This window comes from Nomascus leucogenys, chromosome 6 (assembly GCF_006542625.1).
Source record: "Nomascus leucogenys isolate Asia chromosome 6, Asia_NLE_v1, whole genome shotgun sequence".
Classification (NCBI taxonomy): Eukaryota; Metazoa; Chordata; class Mammalia; order Primates; family Hylobatidae; genus Nomascus; species Nomascus leucogenys.
Window position 1 is genome coordinate 57928642 of NC_044386.1, and position 22657 is coordinate 57951298.

The following is a 22657-nucleotide window of genomic DNA, read 5'->3' on the forward strand; positions in this document are numbered from 1 at the left end:
AGGGACTATAATGTATTCTGGATGGATTCATGAGCTGTCATGAGAAATTTTGTTAAATATTTTACAGATACACATTTTTATCTTTATCTACCAGTTGTATCAATTTGAAATGACTGACTTCATAAATGTATTTATTAATTTATTTTGAGATAGGGTCTCACTCTGTCACCCAGGCTGAGGTGCAGTGGTGCAGTAGTAGCTTACGGTAGCCCCAAATTCCTAGGCTCAAGCAACCCTCCTGCCTCAACACCCTGAGTGGCTAGGACTACAGGCATGTGCTGCTGTGTCTGGCTAATTTTTTTTTTTTTTCCAACTTTTTGTAGAGACAGGCCCAGGCTGGTCTCAAACTCCTGGGCTCAAGTGATCCTCCTGCCTCGTCTTCCCAACTTGCTAGAATTACAGATATGAGCAACTGTGCTTGGCCCCATAATTTCTTTACTCCATAATCTCTTAGAACAGTTCTGAGGCAAGAAAAAAGTTTTGAGTTACAGGCCTTTATCTCTATTTAAATAATTAAGGAGGCAGCCGGCCACGGTGGCTCACGCCTGTAATCCCAGCACTTGGAGGCCAAAGCATGAGGATTACTTGAGGCCAGGAGTTTGAGATGAGCCTGGGTGACATAGTGAGACCCTGTTTCTACCAAGAAAAAAAGAAAAAAAAAAAAAAAAGCCGGATGTGGTGGCATGCACTTGTGGTCCCAGCTACTTGGAAGACTGAAGTGGGATGATCGGTTGAACCTGGGAGCTTGAGGCTGCAGGGAGCTGTGGTCTCGCCACTGCACTTTAGCCTGGGGAACAGAGGGAGACCGTGTCTTTAAAAAAAAAATAAAAAAAGTATCTTGTATGGAATATATGATACTTATATTTAGTGTAGAGAAATAAGTAATGGCAGTGGAAAAGGACCTGTATTTTCATTATGAAGTGAGTATCTTTCACCTCTAAAATTCAGTGATTTTGTAATTAGACAATGTGATAATGTTTTGTCAGTAGGTATATCACTAATAGTGATATAAGTAGCATGATTTAGCCAGGCGCGGTGGCACTTTGGTAGACCAAGGTGGGTGGATGGCCTGAGCTCCGGAGTTGGAGACCAGCCTGGGCATCATGGTGAAACTTCATCTCTACCAAAAGTACAAAATTAGCCAGGTGTGGTGGTGCATCCCTGTAGTCCCAGCTACTTGGGATGCTGAGGTGGGAGAATGGCTTGAGCCTAGGAGGTGGAGGTTATAGTGAGCCGAGATTGTGCCACTGCACTCCAGCCTGGGCAACAAAGCCAGACTCTGTCTAAAAAAAAAAAAAAAGGCTGGATGGGGTGGCTCACACCTGTAATCCCAGCACTTTGGGAGGCTGAGGAGGGGTGACCACTTGAGGCCAGGAGTTAGTGACCAGCCTGGCCAACATGGTAAAACCCTGTTTCTACTAAAAATACAAAAATTAGCCAGGCAGGGTGGTCCATGCTTGTAGTCTCAGCTACTCTGGAGGCTAAGGCATGAGAATCACTTGAACCCTGGAGGTGGAGGTTGCAGTGAGCCAAGATGGTGCCACTGCACTAACAGCCTGGGCGAGAGAGTGAGAGTTATGTCTTATCCATTAAAAAAAAAAAAAAAAAAAGTAATAGGTAGCATAATTTCTAAATTTCTATGTTCATTATTGAAAGAAATATTTAAAATAAATAAGTCAGTGCTTTAAATGGGCATTCTGAATAAGTGTGAGCTTGTTGATATTCTTGGGAATCATGATCCTGAAATCATGTGATTTTAAAAGTGGTGTAGTAATGACCCAGCTATTACTAAGTTTATTGATGTCATTGTATTGCCTTGCTTTTTTATTAAAGCGTTTTAAAATAGAGGTGCCAAGATGTTGGTTATATTGTTTAACCTTGGTGGAGCAAAAACCTAGGAATCTAGCTGGATTTGATTCCAGATGCCTCATAAACAGAGCTACACTCAGAATAGAATAGTTAGATATTTGTTAAATATGGAGATGTATTCTTCCCTATTTCAATTTGGATTAATTTTTTTTTTTTTTTTGAGACGGAGTCTTGGTCTGTCACCCAGGCTGGAAGTGCAGTAGGGCGATCTTGGCTCACTGCAACCTCCACCTCCCGGATTCAAGGGATTCTCTTGCCTCAGCCTCCCAAGTAGCTGGGACTACAGGTGTATGCCACCACACACGGCTAATTTTTTTGTATTTTCAGTAGAGACGGGGTTTTGCCATGTTGGCCAGGCAGGTCTCGAACTCCTCACCTCAGGTGATCCACCCGTCTTGGCTTCCCAAAGTGCTGGGATTACTGGCGTGAGCCACTGTGCCCAGCCTAAAATTTACTTTCTTAGCATCAGTTTCTAAGTCTGGCATATAATGACCAAAGTAGAATTGCATAACTGGAACAAATGGAGAGGGAGAGAGGTATGGCACTTCTTATAATTTATTGGATTGCTGTAGAAGTAAAATTCCATTCAGGTATTCTAACCTGAATAAACAGCTTCTGAGGTGTCTTAGTCTCTTTGGGCTGCTACAACAAACTGCCATAGGCTAGATAGCTTATAAACAAAGGAATTTATTTCTCTCATTTCTGGAGGCTGAGAAGTTCTAGATCAAAGCACTGGTAGATTTGGTGTCTGGTGAGGGCCTGCTTCCTGGTTTGTAGACAGCTGTTCTCACATGGCAGTTGGGGGCAAGAGAGCTCTCTGAGGTCTCTTTTATAAGGGCACTAACCCTATTCATGAGAGCTCTGCCTCTTAATACCATCACCTTGGGGGTTAGGATTTAATATATGAGTCTTGGGGTGAAGGGGACATAGACATTTAGTCTGTAGCATGAGATAAAATTTATAAGCTTGTTTAGGATAGGAAACAACAATAATTGAATTCCTAAAATCGAGTCCTGGCTCTTCTGGCTTTTGAATCCTTTCCTTCTTGCTCAGCCATTGGTATGTTAGATATCTTAAAGATTTAAATATGAATATTTAGTTGATATTAAAGGTGAACTGAGTCTCTTTAATTGCATTGCCTTATGCATCTAATATTGATTGAGCATCTGCTATGCTCAATATTTTACATATATGAACATTTATAAACCTCGTAAGAGGTAAGTGCTACTCATGGTAGGTGTCTCCTGGTGGTCTTATTCTTACTTCTTCTTCATTGGACCATATATTCTCATTCAGTTGAGGTTCCTGAGAGATAGGACACAAACTCTAACAACCAAATGTATACTAAGCTCTTCTTGGCTAGATCTCTATTCCAAATCCCTCTTTGAGCTCCTGTTCTGGTAGGCTGAGCTAAACAATATAGAAACCTCAGAAACTTCTTTTTTCCTTTTCCTTTAAGATCTAGAGCACAGCAATCCCTGAAGAGCACTTCCTGCTTCCTTTACTCTACCTACCTAGGAAAGCTGAGATCCTAAGGATAAGAGCTTCTGTCAAATAGGAGACAGCCCTAACTCTATCTTTTTCTGGCTACATACTTAAATCAACATATGACATAGTTTCTAGGCCCCTTATCGTCCTTCATGTTACCTTCTGGGTTTATCTGCAGTCTATGCCTTGTAAACTGTCATGCCCAGAACTGAAACAGATATTCCAGATGTGGTCTTAGCATGGTCAGTTCAGAATGGATTCCTTTTATCTTTATTCTGGCTATTATACATGTAATGGAGCCTAAAACTGCACTATGTTGATTTAATCTGGGTAGATTTTGCAATTAATTGATTCAGAGAACATTCAGTCTTCTGTTCAAAGTACATGTATTAAGCATCTATTTTATATTAAGCTGTGAGTTAGGTGTTTTAAATATAAAGACTGATAAGACATGATTGTGAAATTTCTGTTGACTTGGAGTTAGCCTGGATGTTTTTATTCTGGATAATTGTTAGGGATATTTAAGAAAGCTCCTAGTCACTTCGGAAATCGTGGTATGTGGTTTATAGGAGACATTCAGCAAATGCTTGTGGAATAAAGGAACAAATCACTGATACCCAAATGGGATGACTTATGAAAAGGGCTATATCTTGAGAACTGTCTTTGAGAAACCAATTCATTCTGAAATGTTTAGTTGTAGATATATCAGTATAGCTGACAAAACTAGAATCTACCTACAGCTTTATCCTTTATAAGTCAGATTTTCTTTCCTAAAAATATTGTTCAGGTGGGGATAAGCAGTATCTAGAATGCTAGGAATCAGTTAAGGAATGCTAGAACCATTCATAAGGCCAGATGAGACATCTTGACTTAATTGATCTTTTTTCAAAATAGATCCCTAAGTTGCCCATCATTGTCTATGACTTCAGTAATGGGTTTACATCTTTTTGTTTACTTCATTTTCCTGCATCAAGTTTCAGAGTTCATAGCTAGTGATGGGAAGAAATTTTATGACTCTTTTATCATCATGGTGGAATTGTTCTATCTACCATTATTTTTTTTACAGGAGTGAAATTATAATGAGAGGCCTCCCAAGGTGATAATGCTTGGCTACCTGACTTTCTCCCTTCCTTACATTTCTCAAATTGTCAAAATATGGCTCCTCCCTTGCCACTACACACACACATGCATGCATACACACACACGTTCACACATACACTTGCTTAATTGACATGGCTTCTTTATATGTTGCATTTTCAGGGGGAACTTGCTCCACTTTCCAAGTTCTCAAGGAGAAGAGGAGAAAGAAAGATTGGAGGGTGACCATACAATCAGGCAGAGTCAACAGCCTATGAAGCCCGTTAGTCCTGTCAAGGACCCTGTTTCTCCTGCTTCCCAGAAGATGGTCATACAAGGGCCATCCAGTCCTCAAGGAGAGGCAATGGTGACAGATGTGCTAGAAGACCAGAAAGAAGGACGGAATACTAATCAGGAAAATCCTAGTAAGGCCTTGATTGAAAGGCCCAGCCAAAATAACATAGGAATCCAAACCATGGAGTGTTCCTTGAGGGTCCCAGAAACTGTTTCAGCAGCAACCCAGACTATAAAGAATGTGTGTGAGCAGGGGACCAGTACAGTGGACCAGAACTTTGGAAAGCAAGATGCCACAGTTCAGACTGAGAGGGGGAGTGGTGAGAAACCAGTCAGTGCTCCTGGGGATGATACAGAGTCGCTCCATAGCCAGGTGAGAGAACATACTAGGGTGCATCAGAGGCCTTGTTTTTTACTTTCAGGATTCTCAGAGAATTTAAATTGTGGCATGTCTACCTAATGACAATTCTTGACAGTTTTGTACAGAACAGTGGTTAAAAGACAAAAACAACTTTTCTAAGATACAGATATGGTAGTGAAATTGTGGGTAGGTATAGCCATTAGATAGTCTTTTAGGGAAAATGTAGTATTGCTACAGTTTTTTAGGTAGGTCTTTACTGGAGAAGAAAGCCAGAGATTCAGCCTGGGTCCTGTAATACTCTTCTACATTCACTCTTTTCCTTCTCCATAATTTTTTATCTTCCCTTCTAACCATCAGATCTAATTTTCTCTCCCTTAAGTCCATTTCATCATGGTTCTCAGGAATTCAGAGAGTAGAAGGTAAGGGGGAAAGAAGCAGCACGAAGAATAGTGTATTTCAGTATATGAAACAGAAAGAACGGTAGCAGGAATAGAGAGAGAGATGGGGAAAAGTCCCCAGGTGACCAGGAACTGCAGAAGAGAGGCTAGACTAGAAGCTAATGTGAGGAAAAGGACTGGAGCTGATGAAAGTGAGGCTGGAGGAGTATCAGGTTCCAGGGAATAGAGTAGGGAAGTGTCGGTACTAGTAAAAATTAAGTAGGTGGCTGTGCCTGGTGGCACATGCCTGAAATCCCAGCACTTTTGGAGGCCCAGGTGGGAGGATTACTTGAGCCCAGGAGTTTGAGACAAGACTTGGCAACATAGTGAGACCTTGTCTCTTAAAAAAAAAATTGAGTAGATAAAAAGAAGTGGTAGAAATGTATGTGTTAACAAATAAATAGGAGTTCACAACATTTCATTGAGTGGCAGAGTGGGATGCATGGCAGAGAAAATTTGGAAGTTACTAGTAAACAGTAGTCTCTGCTTATCAGTGGTTTCTTTTTCTTGGTGGTTTTAGTTGCCCATGGTCAGCTGTAGTCCAAAAATATTAAATGGGAAATTGTAGAAATACTAAGGTTTAAATTGTGTGCTGTTCTGAGTAATGTGATAAAATCAAGTGCTGTCCCTCTTAGTCCTGGCTAGGATATGAATCCTCCCTTTTTCTAGCATATCCATATGCTATATATGCTCCCTGTCTGTTAATGACTTAGTAGCCGTCTTGGTTATCAGATCAACTATCATGTTATTGCAGTGCTTGCATTCAAGTAACCCTTGATTTACTCTCACCCCAAAGTTTGAGAGTAGTGATGCCGACAATCTGAATATGCCAGAGAAGTAAGTCATAAAGTGCTTCCTCTAAGTGAAAAGGTAAAAGGTCTTTAATAAGGAAAGAAAAAAAATCATATGCTGAAGTTACTAAAATCTATGTTAAGAACAAATCTATCCATGAAATTGTGAATTGTTATAGTTTATCTTATTATTAGTTATTGATCTCTTTCTGTGCCTGATTTATAAACATTATTGGTCTGTATGTATAGGAAGAAACATAGTGTATAGGGTTTGATATTATCTGCAGTTTCAGGCATCCACTGGGGGTCCTGGCACATATCTCCCTCAGATAAAGGAGATATTGTAGTGGTCAAATTGCCTTTTCAGTTGCTGTGGTAGATTATCTTCATTTGGGATCTGCTTAGGAAATCTTCATTATTGATGTACCTCTCATTCTGATTGTCCAAGTTGTTTGTTTTGTAAAAATAAAATACAGTTCTTATTTATTGAACACCTATGGCACATATGGGATATGAGCATTGTGTTCAAGATAATGGTATATTTTATGTTATTCAGATTTTACCATACTAAAAGTATATAGATGGTGTATAGAATAACAGAAATTGAAATTGGTGTGCCATCTTTTGAAGAGAGGTTAGCAAATGAGAAAGGCTGTATGCAAGTTTTCCAGGTGTCAGTGCTTTTTAAAAATCCCCTTCAGTGTAGATAGGACATAGGCTAGTGCTAGTGGAAAAGCATAGGCAGCCTACTTTGACACTCCTGAAATTTTCATTTATATGTCAAAAAGGACATGGAACCAGGTGGAAGGGAAAGTGTGGTTTTATTTTCATTTTGTTTCCTTCCCTTAATGGTGGTAAGATCATCAATTTATTTATTTTACAGACACCTCTTTTCAGAAGAGTATTTGAAGAGAGTAAGCATAGTTTTCTTTTTGTCTGCCCTCTTTACCTTTTCTCCTTATTCTCTCAGACACGCTTAAGTGTCTGTCTTGAAGTGATCATTCATATGGCTGTAGTAATTGGAAGAATACAGGGAAGCTTCTTGGCTGCATTTCAGGAATATGTAAAGCACTGAAACCTTTTAGACTGACTTTCTCTTTAGTGGGGAATAGTCTGATTGTGTGTGCAGGCAGGAAGTTCAGGCTGTCATAGTTCTCATGCATGGGTACCCTGATGATTGAGGTAGGACAGACCTGTGCTTTAACCATTCATTAGACAGAGTTGTGTCTGTGTAGAAGTATGTAGAAGTATTTTAAATAATTGGATGAGTAGCATTTCATGCCTTTGATATTATTTATAACTATTCACATAATTTACATATCTCCATTTTAGTAAATATTTCACCTCTGCCATTTTCCAAGTTGGAATTGGAGTGGGATTATTCGGATAAATTACTGAAAGCTTTTGGTAAATTACTACCACAGGTCAGGAAAAAAAATGCAGAATTACCATTATTGCATTTGTATATGTAATTCTTTTTAAAGACTTGGCAACTTTGATACTGAATGCTGAAAGTAAAATCAGCCTACCATAGGGGAGATAAAGGTGAGAGACAAAAGTGTGCATTTTCTCTTTAGAATTACGGAACCAGTGGGGTGTAGGAGGGAGGATAAAGATGTGAAAAAATGTGATATAGTTGTTATTAGAAAACATGTTATTTTTTCAGAAATACAGGACTGAAATTCTAGTACTTTTTATTAGCCACAGGCAGGTCCTAGGTAATAAAGGCCGAAAGTCTCAAACTAACTAATGATTAGAGGTGGTAAATAGGGCTTTAAGATCTAATTTGCTAAGAAGTTATCTTTTAAAAATTATCCAGATCTGACTAAAGTATGAACTCGGGCTGTCTGTAAATAGAAAATTATGAACAAGAAATAATGAAGCTGGATGCTATATTAGTTAACTCAGTTATTCTTTTGAATAGCAGTAGTTGTTATTAGTTTGTTGTATTTTTGTAAATAAGAAATAGTGCATTTGAATTTTTTCAGAAGTGTTGAATGAATTTTACCTGTCCTGAATTTTCCAGCAGTTATTTGTCTAGTATAGTACCTGGCATCCTTAAGTTATTCGATAAATATTTGCTTAATGTTTTTTGAATGAAAGAAGCTCAATCCCCCTAAGCAATATTATTTAATAGTTATCATAAAAAGTAGGGTCTTATTTAGCCCTACATTAATCTTGTAGTAGAACTAGATATAAAATCTTAATTTGCTAATTTTTCCATTTCTGGACACTAGCTCAACTCTTTAGTCATAATCTGTTCTTTGGAATAGATGAAATACTTCATATTTAATTCTAGGAGAGATCAGTGTATATTGTTTTAGGTAATAAACTGTGGTTTTCACTTTAGTACAGGAAAAACAGATAAACTGAGATTAACAGATACATCATTCTGGTTTTATATAAAGGACTAAAGAGTGCCTTCCTTTTATCTAAAGAGCTATTGCAAATGTAAACTTGTTTACTAATTTGCAAGATAGCATCAGAATTAGAAGAAATACGGTTTAAAAATAATGAACTTTTAGGGGTCAAAGGTTCACCTAAATATCCATAAATATAAGTACTAGATGTAATGATTTTGATTTAGACAAGAATAGGTCATTTTATTAGGTCATGCTCATACAAACTTCTCTTAGCCTCTGGCTATACAACTGATCCATCCCTGGTCTTATCTATAGGTGGATAAAAACAGTTCTCATCATGAAGGGTAAGATTTGTGATTTTGACAGCTTGTAGTGAGACCTGTGCTTATGTTCTATATCTTCTGTCACAGGGAGAGGAAGAGTTTGATATGCCTCAGCCTCCACATGGCCATGTCTTACATCGTCACATGAGAACAATCCGGGAAGTACGCACACTTGTCACTCGTGTCATTACAGATGTGTATTATGTGGATGGAACAGAAGTAGAAAGAAAAGTAACTGAGGTAATACATACTCTGAGTCTGTGTGGCAAATTTCTTTTTTTTTTTTTTGAGACAGGGTCTTACTTTGTTACCTAAGGCTGGAATGCAGTGGCGTGATTTTGTTTCACTGCAGCCTCTGCCTCCTAGGCTCAAGTGATCCTCCTGCCTCAGCCTCCCTTGTAGTTGGTTCTACAGGCATGAACCACCACGCCTGGCTAATTTTGTTTACTTTTTGGAGGGACAAGGTCCCATTGTGTTGCCCAGGCTGATCTTGAACTCCTAGGCTTAAGTGATCCTTCTGCTTTGGCCTCCCAAAGTGCTGGGATTACAGGCATGAGCCATTGTCCTTGACCCCACATTTCTTTCTGTAGAAAAATTCTCTTGACTCTCTACCCCATCCCCCTTTCCTGTGCAACACTTTGTTTTTCTTCATCTTTTTATTACCAGAGATAGAAGAACAGGGTTAGAAATTAGACTTCCTGCTTTCTAAAGCTTTCACCAACCGTAGGTTTGCTGTTTGACCATTGGTTAGTTATTTAATGAGTCACATCATGCTTTCCTTTTCTGTAAAGAACAGATTGATAAATCTCTGTCATGTATAAAGATTGTATGTATTATTTTAAATCCTTAGAAACTCAAATGAAGTTTAGAACACTCTGTTTCAAACTACCTGTGTTTTCTCACGTATTTTCATGTCTACTCATTCTGTTCTTTCTTTGTCACTATCTGTGTGTGGTCATAGACCTGTTGGTAAGAAATGCACCTTTATTTTTTGGTGGGATTCATTATAGACTCATTACAAATGTCAACTCAGTATTGGCATTTAGTGACTATTTGTTATCTTGAATGGCATAATATGCTGACTTTGTTTACATCTAATAATGAGAGAGGTTAGACAGATTTTCTAGAATTAAAGATCTGGGACCTTTGTTGGTATATGTTAAGATCTGGGAACCATTTTATTGGTTGGTAAGAGGTACAGCTATTTTCTTTTTTTTTTTTTTGAGATGGAGTCTTGCTCTGTTGCTCAGGCTAGAATGCAGTGGCGCGATCTCAGCTCACTGCAACCTCCGCCTCCCGGGTTCAAGCGATTTTCCTGGCTTAGCCTCCCAAGTCGCTGGGATTACAGGCACCCGCCACTGCGCCTGGCTAATTTTTTTTTTTTTTTTTTTTTGTATTTTTAGTAGAGATGGGGTTTCACCATCTTGGCCAGGCTGGTCTTGAACTCCTGACCTTGTGCTGTATCCGCCTCGGCCTCCCAAAGTGCTGGGATCGGAGGCATGAGCCACCGCACCTGGCAAGGCACAACTATTTTCTTCCTTTACCCAGATACTTTCCTTTAATTCTATCTGCTGGCCATGTAGGAGGTTGTACTCAGGGAGAGTTAAACTCTAGTATATAGTTTTATTAAATAGAACATATTATTGCTATTGTTCAGTGGGCTATTGTGGACCTCATGTCAGATAACATTTGATGTTTGAGGAATTGTTGTTTGTTTTACTATCCAGAGATTATTCAGATTTCATTGGTTTTACAGGCACTCATTGAGAAATTGTTTTTTATTCCTTTTTGACACAGAGTCTCACTCTGTTGCCCAGGTTGGAGTGCAGTGGCCCGATCTTGGCTTTCTGGAACCTCTGTCTCCTGGATTCAAGTGATTCTCCTGCCTCAGCCTCCTAAGTAGCTAGGATTATAGGTGTGTGCCACCATGCCCAGCTAATTTTTGTATTTGTAGTAGAGATGGGATTTCACCATGTTGGCCAGGCTGGTCTCGAACTCCTGATCTCAAGTGATCTGCCTTGGCCTCCCAAAGTGCTGAGATTACAGGCGTGAGCCACCGCGCCCGGCCTGTTTTTTATTCTTTGTGTATACCAAATACCGGAAATAATTCTTTTAAAATACTGCTTTATCTTCATTTTAAAAATGTTTTTTTTTTTTTTTGAGACAGAGTCTCGCTCTTTGGCCCAGGCCAGAGTGCAGTGGCACTACCTCGGCTCACTGCAAGCTCCGCCTCCTGGGTTCACGCCATTCTCCTGCCTCAGCCTCCCGAGTAGCTGGGACTACAGGCGCCCGCCACCGTGCCTGGCTAATTTTTTGTATTTTCAGTAGAGACAGGGTTTCACCGTGTTAGCCAGGATGGTCTCGACCTCCTGACCTCGTGATCTGCCCGCCTCAGCCTCCCAATTAAAAATGTTTTAAAAAGATTTTTGTTCGTGGAACTTTTTTCATGTTACTACTATTTTGGAGAAATTATGAAAAGCAGTTTGCCTTCATGAAAAGTTTTGTAACTGTCGTAGTCCATATTAAACTCTGTGCCTAGTACGCTATATTAAGTGTTAAACACATTACTTCATTTCTTAAAATATATTTTTTATTTTTATGTTTGGAGACAGGGTCTCGCTCTTTTGCCCAGGCTGGAATGCAGTGGTACGAGCACGGCTCACTGCAGCCTTGACCTCATGGCCCAAGGGAGCCTCCCACCTCGGCCTCCTGAGTAGCTGGGACCATAGGCACACACCACCACACCTGCTAATTTTTGTATCTTTTGTAGAGATGGGGTTTCACTGTGTTGCCCAGACTGGTCTTGAACTCTGTTCTCAAGCAATCTTCCTGCCTTGGCCTCCCAAGGCAATGGGATTACCGGCATGAGCTACTGTGCTGCTAGGCCCATTTAGTATTTTATATGGTGCTTTCTAAAGTATATCTCTGGAAACAGCAGGCCTCTTAGACAGTTTGATGGAGGGGAAAGGTTCCATGGTCATAAATAAGTTTGAGAAACAAGAAACGCTGTCTTAGTCTGTTTTCTGTTGCTTTATTTAAACACCTGAGACTGGATAATTTATAAATAAAAGAAATTTATTTCTTAGTCTAGGAGGCTGGGAAGTCCAAGGTCAAGGGGCTACATCTGGTGAGGGCCTTCTTGCTGGAGGGGACTCTGAAGAGTCCCGAGGCAATACAGGGTATCACATTGCCAGGGGCCATACAAAAGATAAACAAATTAGTTTTTATAACAGACCCACTCTTGTGATAACTAACCTAATCCCGTGATAACTCATTAATCCGTTAGCTTGTAATTCCGTTAATCCATGAATAGACTAATCCATTCATGAGGGCAGAGCCCTTATGACTCAATCACCTCTTAAAGGTCTTACTTCTTGATACTGTTACATTGGGTATTAAATTTCAACATGTGCCGGGCGCAGTGGCTCACGCTTGTAATCCCAGCACTTTGGGAGGCTGAGGCGGGCGGATCATGAGGTCAGGAGATCGAGACCACAGTGAAACCCCGTCTCTACTAAAAATACAAAAAAATTAGCCGGGCGTGGTGGTGGGCGCCTGTAGTCCCAGCTACTCGGAGAGGCTGAGGCAGGAGAATGGTGTGAACCCGGGAGGCGGAGCTTTCAGTGAGCCGAGATCGGGCCACTGCACTCCAGCCTGGGCAACAGAGCGAGACTCCGTCTCATAAAAAAATAAATAAATAAATAAATAAATTTCAACATGTGTTTTGGAGGGGCAGACGTTCAAACCATAGCATGCCATTAATCCCTATCCCCACTAACATGAAAATTCACATATTACCATATTAAAAGTCCTAAGAAGTCCTCTAGTAAGGATACCTATTTTATTCTGTTTAACCCAGCACTTCCCAAACTTATTTGACCATTAGCATTTTTTAAAGTAATACCTGTTTTTTCCCTATGGAAGATAGTTTGGGAAGCACCACCATACTTAAATAATGATAGTGACTGGCGTTTATTGAGCACATACTATGTGCCAGGCATTATTCTAAGCACTTCAGTGAATTATTTAATTCTTACAACTATTCTGTGATAGATCCAGCTATTATTCTCATTTTGCAGATGTGGAAACAGAAGTGTATCAGGTTAAAATAGGCCACCGAGAATGATGAGAGAAGTAGGAATGGGGAAGGTAGAGAGGCTATGAAGCTTAGGTCTTCATGCATGAGAGAGGGTGATTTGGAGAATGTTAGTGGATAACAACTAGGGAAGGGGTGAAGATAGTTTTAAGAAAATGGCAAATAGTGGTTTTGAAGGAGAGGAGGTAGGGAAGTAGAAATGGTCTGTAAATGGCAATGGGGAGCAAGGAGGTATCTCATCTCAAAATTCTTGAATGGAGGTTCGGCTGAAAGAAACCAGTCTCTGCTAGAAAGAGCTGTAGGAGATGTGAGATGCACTGGGGATATCTAGGATTCATTCATTGAAGGCAGAGAAATGGAGGGAAGATCACAGATTGTTTTGGATCTGTTGAATTTCAAGTGTTTGTGGTAAATCCAAGGGGAAGACTAGTAGAAATTTGTATAAGCTGAGTCATCATTGTATTCTTGGTAGATAGGCAAGGATGAGTGTGGTGAGACTGACCAGGGAAATCATGTGAGAGTGAGAAAAGGAATAAAAACAGAGTCCTGGGAAATACCGATTTTAAAGGAACACACAGAGAAAGAGGAACCCAAAGAAGCATAAATAGAAGTAGCCAAAAAGGTAGACTGAAAGAAAGAGGAAATTACTTTTATGGATTTTAAAGGAGGAGAGGAGAGATTTTCAAGAAGGGAGGGATCAGAGATAATTATTTAATCATTTTATAGTATTATCTAAATGTATATGTATGTGTGTCATTATATACTGTCTCCACATGGGTATTCTCTTTTTTTTTTTTTTTTTTTTTTTTGAGGTGGAGTCTTACTCTGTTGTCCAGGCTGGAGTGCAGTGGCACAATCTTAGCTCACTGCAAGCTCCATCTCCCAGGTTCACAAGTGATTCTCTTGCCTCAGCTTTTTGAGTACCTGGGAGTACAAGAGTGCGCCACCATGCCCGGCTATTTTTTTTGTATTGTTTTAGTAGAGATGGGGTTTCACCATGATGGCCAGACTGGTCTTGAACTCCTGACCTCAAGTGATCCACCTGCCTCTGCCTCCCAAAGTGCTGGGATTACAGGCGTGAGCCACCATGCCTGGCCTCCCAAAAGGAATTCTAAACTCTATGAGGGAAGGATCTATCTTATATATCTCCATATCCTCTCTGGCAATTAATATAATATTGTGTGAACATTCTAGACTAGGAAGGCAGATGTGTTATACTCATGCTATAATTTCTCTATGCTGTGCCCATAGTGAACGTTGCTGACTGGTCTTAGAATCTTTTCCCACTAAGTCTGGGATTTAGCCTCCGGAAGGCTTCTTAAAACTGAGCACCAGGCAACTACTACCAATTTATCAAAGTAGGCATCCGAGATAAAGCCAGTTTGACTTTCTTGTAGTCTATAGATACTTATAACTTTTTTGTCCTTCATTTTTCCAGATGGTAATACTATTTTAGCCTTTTTTTTTTTTTGAGACAGGGTCTCACGCTATTGCCTAGGCTGGAGTGCAGTGGCATGATCCCGGCTCACTGCAGCCTTGACTTCCAAGCTCAGGTGATCCCCCCACCTCAGCCTCCCAAGTAGCTGGGACTACAGGTGTGCACTCCCACACCTGGCTAATAGTTTTATTTTCATATGGAGACCTGTTCTCACTATGTTGCCTGGGGTTGTCTCAAACTCCTGGACTCAAGCAATCCTTCTGCCTTGGTCTCCCGAAGTGCTGGGATTACAGGCGTGAGCCACCACACCTGACCCCTTTTAGCCTATTTTTGCATATACTTTTCTATTGCCTTGATCAGTTATTGAAAGGTAATGTAAAATAACTAATGTCAAAACATGTAATGCTTTTCACTGTTAATGAAGTACCTAGAAGGGCTCCTGACCACTCATTTTCTCCTCTCACCTGCCTACCTCCTTCCCTGTCTTCTCTCAGATAAGAATTTACTGCTGTCTTCTGGGTTAGAATCTTTGCTGGTAGCCAGAGGTTGTGAACTTATCCAATAAAAAGATAAACTCTTTCTTACCAATATAGTACCATCTTTATTTTATATTTTATTGAGATACAATATAGTCCCATTAGAATGAACAATTCTTCTCAGAATCACCAGGGGGAGAAAAAAAAAAAAAAAGAACAGATCCTAAATGTTCAGTTCAGTGGCTTTTGAAAATTTTATGTAACCACTACTCAAAACAGATACAGAACATTCCCATTATTCCAGAAAGTCTCCTGATTCTCACCTTTTTGAATTATAATTTTGTGCCATCTGTAGGATTTTCCAACCATCATATTAGCATTGTGTTATTATGGCATCTTTTATCTTCTGTATCTATTTTTTCCTTGCAGGAGACTGAAGAGCCAATTGTAGAGTGTCAGGAGTGTGAAACTGAAGTTTCCCCTTCACAGACTGGGGGCTCCTCAGGTGACCTGGGGGATATCAGCTCCTTCTCCTCCAAGGCATCCAGCTTACACCGCACATCAAGTGGGACAAGCCTCTCAGCTATGCACAGCAGTGGAAGCTCAGGGAAAGGAGCCGGACCACTTAAAGGGAAAACCAGCGGGACAGAACCCGCAGATTTTGCCTTACCCAGCTCCCGAGGAGGCCCAGGAAAACTGAGGTGCAGACAGGGTCTCCAGAGAGAGAGAGCCACAGCAGGGGCAGGGTTGCTGACATTTTAATATCACAGGAAAAGGGGAGTAATGGGAAATCCCCCATCCTCCATTAAAGATAAATAAACTTCCCCTCCTCACTATTTGGCCTCTTCGTGTTTTGGGTTTGCATGGGAAGTAGGGTGGAGCCCTGTGGCAGGTAGATTTCAATGGCAAAGCAGCCCCTGAGAAAATGTAGGTAACGGGGGAGGGGACTTTCGGGAATTTATCATCTGGTGGGCACATGCTTCTACCACAGCCTTTATGTGATTTAGTTGGGAGTACAGGAAGTTTGGGATAGTAGCCCCAACTTAATGCATCCCCTAGCTTTTTGTTATTCTTTGCAGGTGTCCAGAGCGTAAAGTAGAGGAGAAGGCATAGCAGAAATGGGGTGTGCTGTTTTTGCAGCAGCGGTAGGAAGCTTTGTCAGAGGGAATAGACTTACATGAAGGAGAATGTCCTTTACTTATTATCCTACACTCCCCACTCCCTGGATGAGATTTTGGTGGTGGGTGTGTGAACCAGCTTCCTGCTCCCCAAAGGCTCAGCACATGTAGGCCTGTCATGTAGTCTGAGGGCCAAGGGGAGACTTTGTGAAGAAAAGATTCAGTAGCAGGTGCTATCAGACTAACTTGTCTTCATTCTCTAGTCCTAGAAAAGGGGTCAGTCAGACAGGGACGCCAGTATGTGAGGAGGATGGTGATGCAGGCCTTGGCATCAGACAGGGAGGGAAGGCTCCAGTCACGCCTCGTGGGCGCGGGCGAAGGGGCCGCCCACCTTCTCGGACCACTGGAACCAGGTACCTGGGTAGTGTAAGATATGCTTAGTCTATTACTTGTTCAGAAAACAAGGGAATGGAAGAGAGGGGAGTAGAGAGTTTGTGGGGTGTCAGGAGGGAGAAGAGGGGCCCATACTGACTGGGGAGTGGGCAGGGATCAGAGTGAGGCCACAGAGACCAGGCTCATGCCTGTGATGGGGTTTTCAAAGAATGGGCTGAGGAGACCCATGGACAAAGGAGTGGAAAAATTGGTAGATACATACTTCTGTGTTCTTGTTCTCACCGGCTTCTCCTATCCCTTATCTCTCTTTAGAGAAACATCTGTGCCTGGCCCCTTGGGCATAGAGGACATTTCACCTAACTTGTCACCAGATGATAAATCCTTCAGCCGTGTCGTGCCCCGAGTGCCAGACTCCACCAGACGAACAGATGTGGGTGCTGGTGCTTTGCGTCGTAGCGACTCTCCAGAAATTCCTTTCCAGGCTGCTGCTGGCCCTTCTGATGGCTTAGATGCCTCCTCTCCAGGAAATAGCTTTGTAGGGCTCCGTGTTGTAGCCAAGTGGTCATCCAATGGCTACTTTTACTCTGGGAAAATCACACGAGATGTCGGAGCTGGGAAGTACAAATTGCTCTTTGATGATGGGTACGAATGTGATGTGTTGGGCAAAGACATTCTGTTATGTGACCCCATCCCGCTGGACACTGAAGTGACGGCCCTCTCGGAAGATGAGTATTTCAGTGCAGGTAATGAAAGAAGCAGAGTTTGTAGAGATTTTTTTGTGCCTTGGGGCAATAATACTCTGTTATGTTAGTAATTACCAAGACATTACTTGGTACTTTTCCGGTGTCCCTAAAGTCAGAAATTTCATTCCTACAAAATTGGTTACTCTTGCCACTGACTTTTCTGTTTGTTCATTTGTTTTTGAATAAACTTATTTTGGAATATTTTAGATGATTTACAGAAAATTTGTGAAGTACAGAGTACTGCTAGTACAGAGAGTTCCTGTATACCCCTCATCCGGCTTTCCCTATTGTTGACATCTGGTGTTAGCATGGGACGTTTGTCAAAATTAAAAATCCAACCTTGGTGTATTACTATTCACAAAACTTTAGACTTTATTTGGATTTCACTAGCTTTTCCATCATGTCCTTTTTCTCCTCCAGCATCCAACATTGCATTTAGTCATCACATACCCTTCGGTCTGCTCTGATTTGTGGCAATTTCTCAGTCTTTTGTTTTTCATGACCTTGACAGTTTTGGGGAGTCCTGGTCAGGTATTTTGTAGAATGTCCCTCAATTTGGATTTGTCTAATATTTTCTCATTAGACTAGAGTTATGGGATATTTTAAAAATAATGCCACATAGATGGCTGGGTGTGGTAGCTCATGCCTGTAATTCTAGCACTTTGGGAGGCCAAAGTAGGGGGATCACTTGAGGTCAGGAGTTTGAGACCAGCCTGAAACATAGTGAGACCCTGTCTCTCAAAAAAAAAAAAAATAAAATAAGAAGGAACATAAATTAGCTGGGCATGGGGGCACATGCTTGTTGTTGTAGCTAGTCAGGAGGAGAGGCAGGCAGATTGCTTAAGCTCAGGAGTTTGAGTCCGCAGTGAGCTATGATAATGACACTGCACTCCAGCCTGGGAAACAGTGAGACCCTGTCTCTTAAAAAAAATATGCCACAGAGGTGAAATGCCCTTCTCATGTTACCATATAAGGACCTGGGAAGGTTTGTGATGTATCCACATGACCTCATTGATGCAGGATGTTAATCTTCATCACTGGTTAAGGTTGTATTTGCCAGATTTCTTCACTTTTTTTTGAGACAGTCTCACTCACTCTGTTTCCCAGGCTAGAGTGCAGTGGCACAATCTAGGCTCACTGCAACCTCTAGCTTCCGGGTACAAGTGATTCTCCTGCCTCAGTCTCCCGAGTAGCTAGGATTACAGGTGTGCCCCACCACACCTGGCTAATTTTTGTATTTTTAATGGAGACGGCGTTTCGCCATATTGGCCAGGCTGGTCTCAAACTCCTGAGCTCAGGTGATCTACCTGCGTTGGCCTCCCAAAATGCTGGGTTTGCAGGCGTGAGCCACTGCAAGAGAAGGCCTGGCGGCCTTCTCCACTTTAAAGTTAGTGTTTTTCCCTTTCCATACTCTCTTCTTTTTTACAGCTTAGCTACCTGCTTTGATTGGAACCCGGTAGGTGATATTGAGATATTTTTGCTTAGGGAGAAGTTTTTAGTGCTGTGTCTGTATGACTGCACATCTACCACTTATTCTCTGGTTTGAAGAACAGTGCCTTTTTATTTTTGAAGTAGGTAATATTGGTGATAGTGAGAGGTTTATGCTTGTGGTTATGCTTGTTGTTATTTCATGTGCTAGTTCTTTGAATATATTGTCTCCTTTCTATGGAAATAATTTGAAGATACCTATTTGTGTTGAGTTTGTCATTTAAAAACATCTTTCTGAGGACTTTTTGAACATAGATTGGGATATAATGGGGAAAAATGGCTTTCTTTTTTTTTTTTTTTTTTTGAGACACAGTTTCACTCTGCCTCCTAGGCTGGAGTGCAGTGGCGTGATCTCGGCTCACTGCAACCTCTGCCTCCCGGGTTCAAGTGATTCTTGTGCCTCAGCCTCCCGAGTAGCTGGGATTCCAGGCACACACCACCACACCTGGCTAATTTTTTTGTGTGTTTTTCGTAGAGATGGGGTTTCGCCACGTTGGCCAGGCTGGTCTCGAACTCCCAACCTCAACTTATCTGCCTGTCTCAGCCTCCCAAAGTGCTGGGATTACAGATGTGAGCCACCATGCCCAGCCAAAAAATGGATTTTTTTTTTTTTTTTTTTAAACAGAGCCTTGCTCTGTCGCCCAGGCTGGAGTGCAGTGGCACGATCTCGGCTCACTGCAACCTCCGCCTCTGGGGTTCAAGTGATTCTCCTGCCTCAGCCTCCCAAGTAGCTGGGATTACAGGTCCCTGCCACAACACCTGGTTAATCTTTGTATTTTTAGTAGAGACAGGGTTTTACCATCTTGGTCAGGCTGGTGTTGAATTCCTGACCTCAAGCAATCCACCCACCTCAGCCTCCCAAAGTGCTGGGATTACAGTAGTGAGCCACTGCTCCCGGCTGGAAAAATGGCTTTCTATTGGAGTCCATCCAGGCTTCTCTTGTATTTGGAATCCTCTGAGTAATTGTTGTTTGCCCTTTGTTCATTATTAAATGGGCCACTTCACCTTCTAGTTCTGGATAACATTGTTAGCTATATATGGGATCAGTTGGGAGTAGCACATGGATTGGGGTCTTTTATTGTGACTCATAGTTTGTATGTATCAAATGCATTCGTTCTTCTTTCAGGTGTAAAGCTACTCTTAGGGGTTCATATTTGGCCTTTTAAAGACAGAGTTCTGTAACAAGAGTGAACTGTGGCATCAAGGTGTGGGGATTCTGTGTCCCATTTCTTGAGGCTGTTTGCTCATGTCAACACTAGACTACTTCTAGTTCTAGTAGCTCTTCATTAGTGTGAAGTATATTGTTGGCCTTGGGCTTCTTTGTGTTTTTGAGGGGGTCTTTGTGACTTAGTTTGGGGATAGAGATTTAAGCTAGGAGATGAACAAGTAAGGGAAAAGGGAGTGATTCCACAGAATCGATAGAGAACCAAGGCTTGCTTTCTCTGTATTATTTTCCTTGGGTGGGGTAGGCTCTGAGTTTCTTTTAGCTCTTCATTCAAGCGTAGGCTAATGGGTGAGAAGAAATTGGCCCCTTCTGTTTATAGGAATGAAAAAATATTCATAGTAATGCCTTGTTTTTGTATTGTATATGTGTGTGGGGGTGTGTGTGTGTGTGTATATCTATAGCTATAGTATGTGTGTGTGTTGTAAATTGTTTATTCATTGATAGGAAGAAGTGTTCTTTTTCACAGGCTTAGTAATGGGTCCTGCCCAAGATCACACAGCTTGGTGGCAGCAGAATTAGTCCTAGGCTCGGGTCTCCTGAATTCTAGCTTAGTTTCCTTTTACATCCCACATTTTGTTCCTTCCAGCATAAAGGGCCTTATCAGGTTTTGAATCAGAGCAGGAAAGTAGATAATAGAGAGGAAGATTAGGTAGGAGAGGCAGGATCTGTTTTTTCCTTTCTTTGCTCTCTAATTTTGCTACACACACAGAAAACACACACATGCTGTCTCTCTTAGAATGATGTCATTTTTCACCTGCAGCTTAACTCAAGACTTACTACTCAGCCTCCCAGGGAACCAGGAAGGAAAGGTTTAGAAGTTATAATGGAATTGTTAGGAAACCACATGCCATTTCACTTCATGGAAATCATTTGAACCACCAGCAATCCCTAATGGCTGTCTTTGGGAAGCTTTATTTTATAACTAAAGGCTACCTTCTGTCAAGAAACTTTCCTTGTCCTAATCCCAGTGTAGTAGCTACATATATCGTAAGTGTTACTGTTTGGGATTGACAACTGGAATTGTGTTAAGTCCTAACTTCAGTCCACTGTTGGATCTCTAAATTCCCTAACTCAGGCCTGCTTTGCAGAGCCCTTGTGAGAGGGTGCTAAGGAGCCTAAGACAACAGCAAGCTTCTTTTATGCTTTCCGCCCCCCAGGAGTGGTGAAAGGACATAGGAAGGAGTCTGGGGAACTGTACTACAGCATTGAAAAAGAAGGCCAAAGAAAGTGGTATAAGCGAATGGCTGTCATCCTGTCCTTGGAGCAAGGAAACAGACTGAGAGAGCAGTATGGGCTTGGCCCCTATGAGGCAGTAACACCTCTCACAAAGGCAGCAGATATCAGCTTAGGTAAGACTTGCTTCCTGAACAGCTGCTTTTGGGCTCTTGTTCTGCTTACAGTGGGCGGAGGAGATTCTGGACCTGTCAGTAACGTTTCCCTAACTTTTATTATTCTTATGTGTGGCTTCTCAGATGGTGATGAGCTGTCATTTTGTAGAGCTACTGCCTTATCTGTTTCCTTCTTAGTAACAAACAGAAAGTCCTTAGGGTTTTTCTGGCCTCCTCAGTTCTACAGGGGACTAAACACATTTCAGTCATGGCAGACTAGATAAAAAAATATGACCTTAAAAAGAAGCTTCTTGGCCTCATGGAAAGTGGGGGAAGGAACACTGTGGTAGCTGAATCAGGGTCTGCCCAGCTTCTTGGAGTTCAGGGCCTCATACCGTAGAATTTGACCAACCTGTTTGGCTTATCCTGCCGTAGACAATTTGGTGGAAGGGAAGCGGAAACGGCGCAGTAACGTCAGCTCCCCAGCCACCCCTACTGCCTCCAGTAGCAGCAGCACAACCCCTACCCGAAAGATCACAGAAAGTCCTCGTGCCTCCATGGGAGTTCTCTCAGGCAAAAGAAAACTTATCACTTCTGAAGAGGAACGGTCCCCTGCCAAGCGAGGTCGCAAGTCTGCCACCGTCAAACCTGGTAAGTGCTCCTTTTTGCCTCATTCTTCCTTCAGAACATGGCAGAATGCAGGGTCAGCTGCTGGAAAAATGGAGCTTAATATGTGGCAGTGGCCCTTCTGTCCTGTTATAAAGTCGGGGTCCTGCCCAAGCCCACAGGTGATATTCAGGGACAGCTCACTGTATCCCTCCTCCCCCATCCCCTACAGACTCTAGTGCGGGTAGATAGCAAGGCCAGAATTAGGCGAGTGTGGTGGCAGGTGCCTGTAATCCCAGCTACTGGGGAGGCTGAGGTGGGAGAATCGCTTGAACCCAGGAAGGCGGAGGTTGCAGTGAGCCGAAATTGCACCATTGCACTCCAGCCTGGGCAACAAGAGTGAAACTTGGTCTCCAGAAAAAAAAAGAAGGCCAGGACTTGATCACACCATTCTTTGACTACTGTGTGGGTTCTAGGAGGGAAAAGAGAAGTATTGAAATGTAAGCAGATTCAAAATAGGTGTAATTTCTCTTTGCCTGCACCATCTTCTTCCTGGAAATTCTGCTCCCCTCTCTTTTGTGCTTGGGCCTTCTAGCTTTCTCAGACTTCCTGTTGAAACATGGCTGGGCGTCGTGGCTCACGCCTGTAGTCCCAGCACTTTGGGAGGTCGAGGTTGAGGCATCACTTGAGGTCAGGAGTTCAAGACCAGCCTGGCCAACCTGGCAAAACCCCATCTCTACTAA

The 22657-nt window shown here is 41.9% G+C and overlaps 1 protein-coding gene across 3 annotated transcripts in view; it reads left to right on the forward strand.

Moving 5' to 3' along the window:
• The window catches only part of TP53BP1 (tumor protein p53 binding protein 1), a 111549-nt gene that overhangs the window by 77060 nt on the left and 11832 nt on the right, over nt 1–22657 (forward strand). For all 3 annotated transcript variants that reach the window (XM_030814210.1, XM_030814209.1, XM_030814211.1), the window contains exons 17-23: nt 4618–5101; nt 9091–9243; nt 15443–15714; nt 16395–16544; nt 16837–17267; nt 21138–21329; nt 21744–21959. In XM_030814210.1, coding sequence (XP_030670070.1) covers nt 4618–5101; nt 9091–9243; nt 15443–15714; nt 16395–16544; nt 16837–17267; nt 21138–21329; nt 21744–21959 — 1898 coding nt within the window. The remainder of the gene's footprint in view (nt 1–4617; nt 5102–9090; nt 9244–15442; nt 15715–16394; nt 16545–16836; nt 17268–21137; nt 21330–21743; nt 21960–22657) is intronic.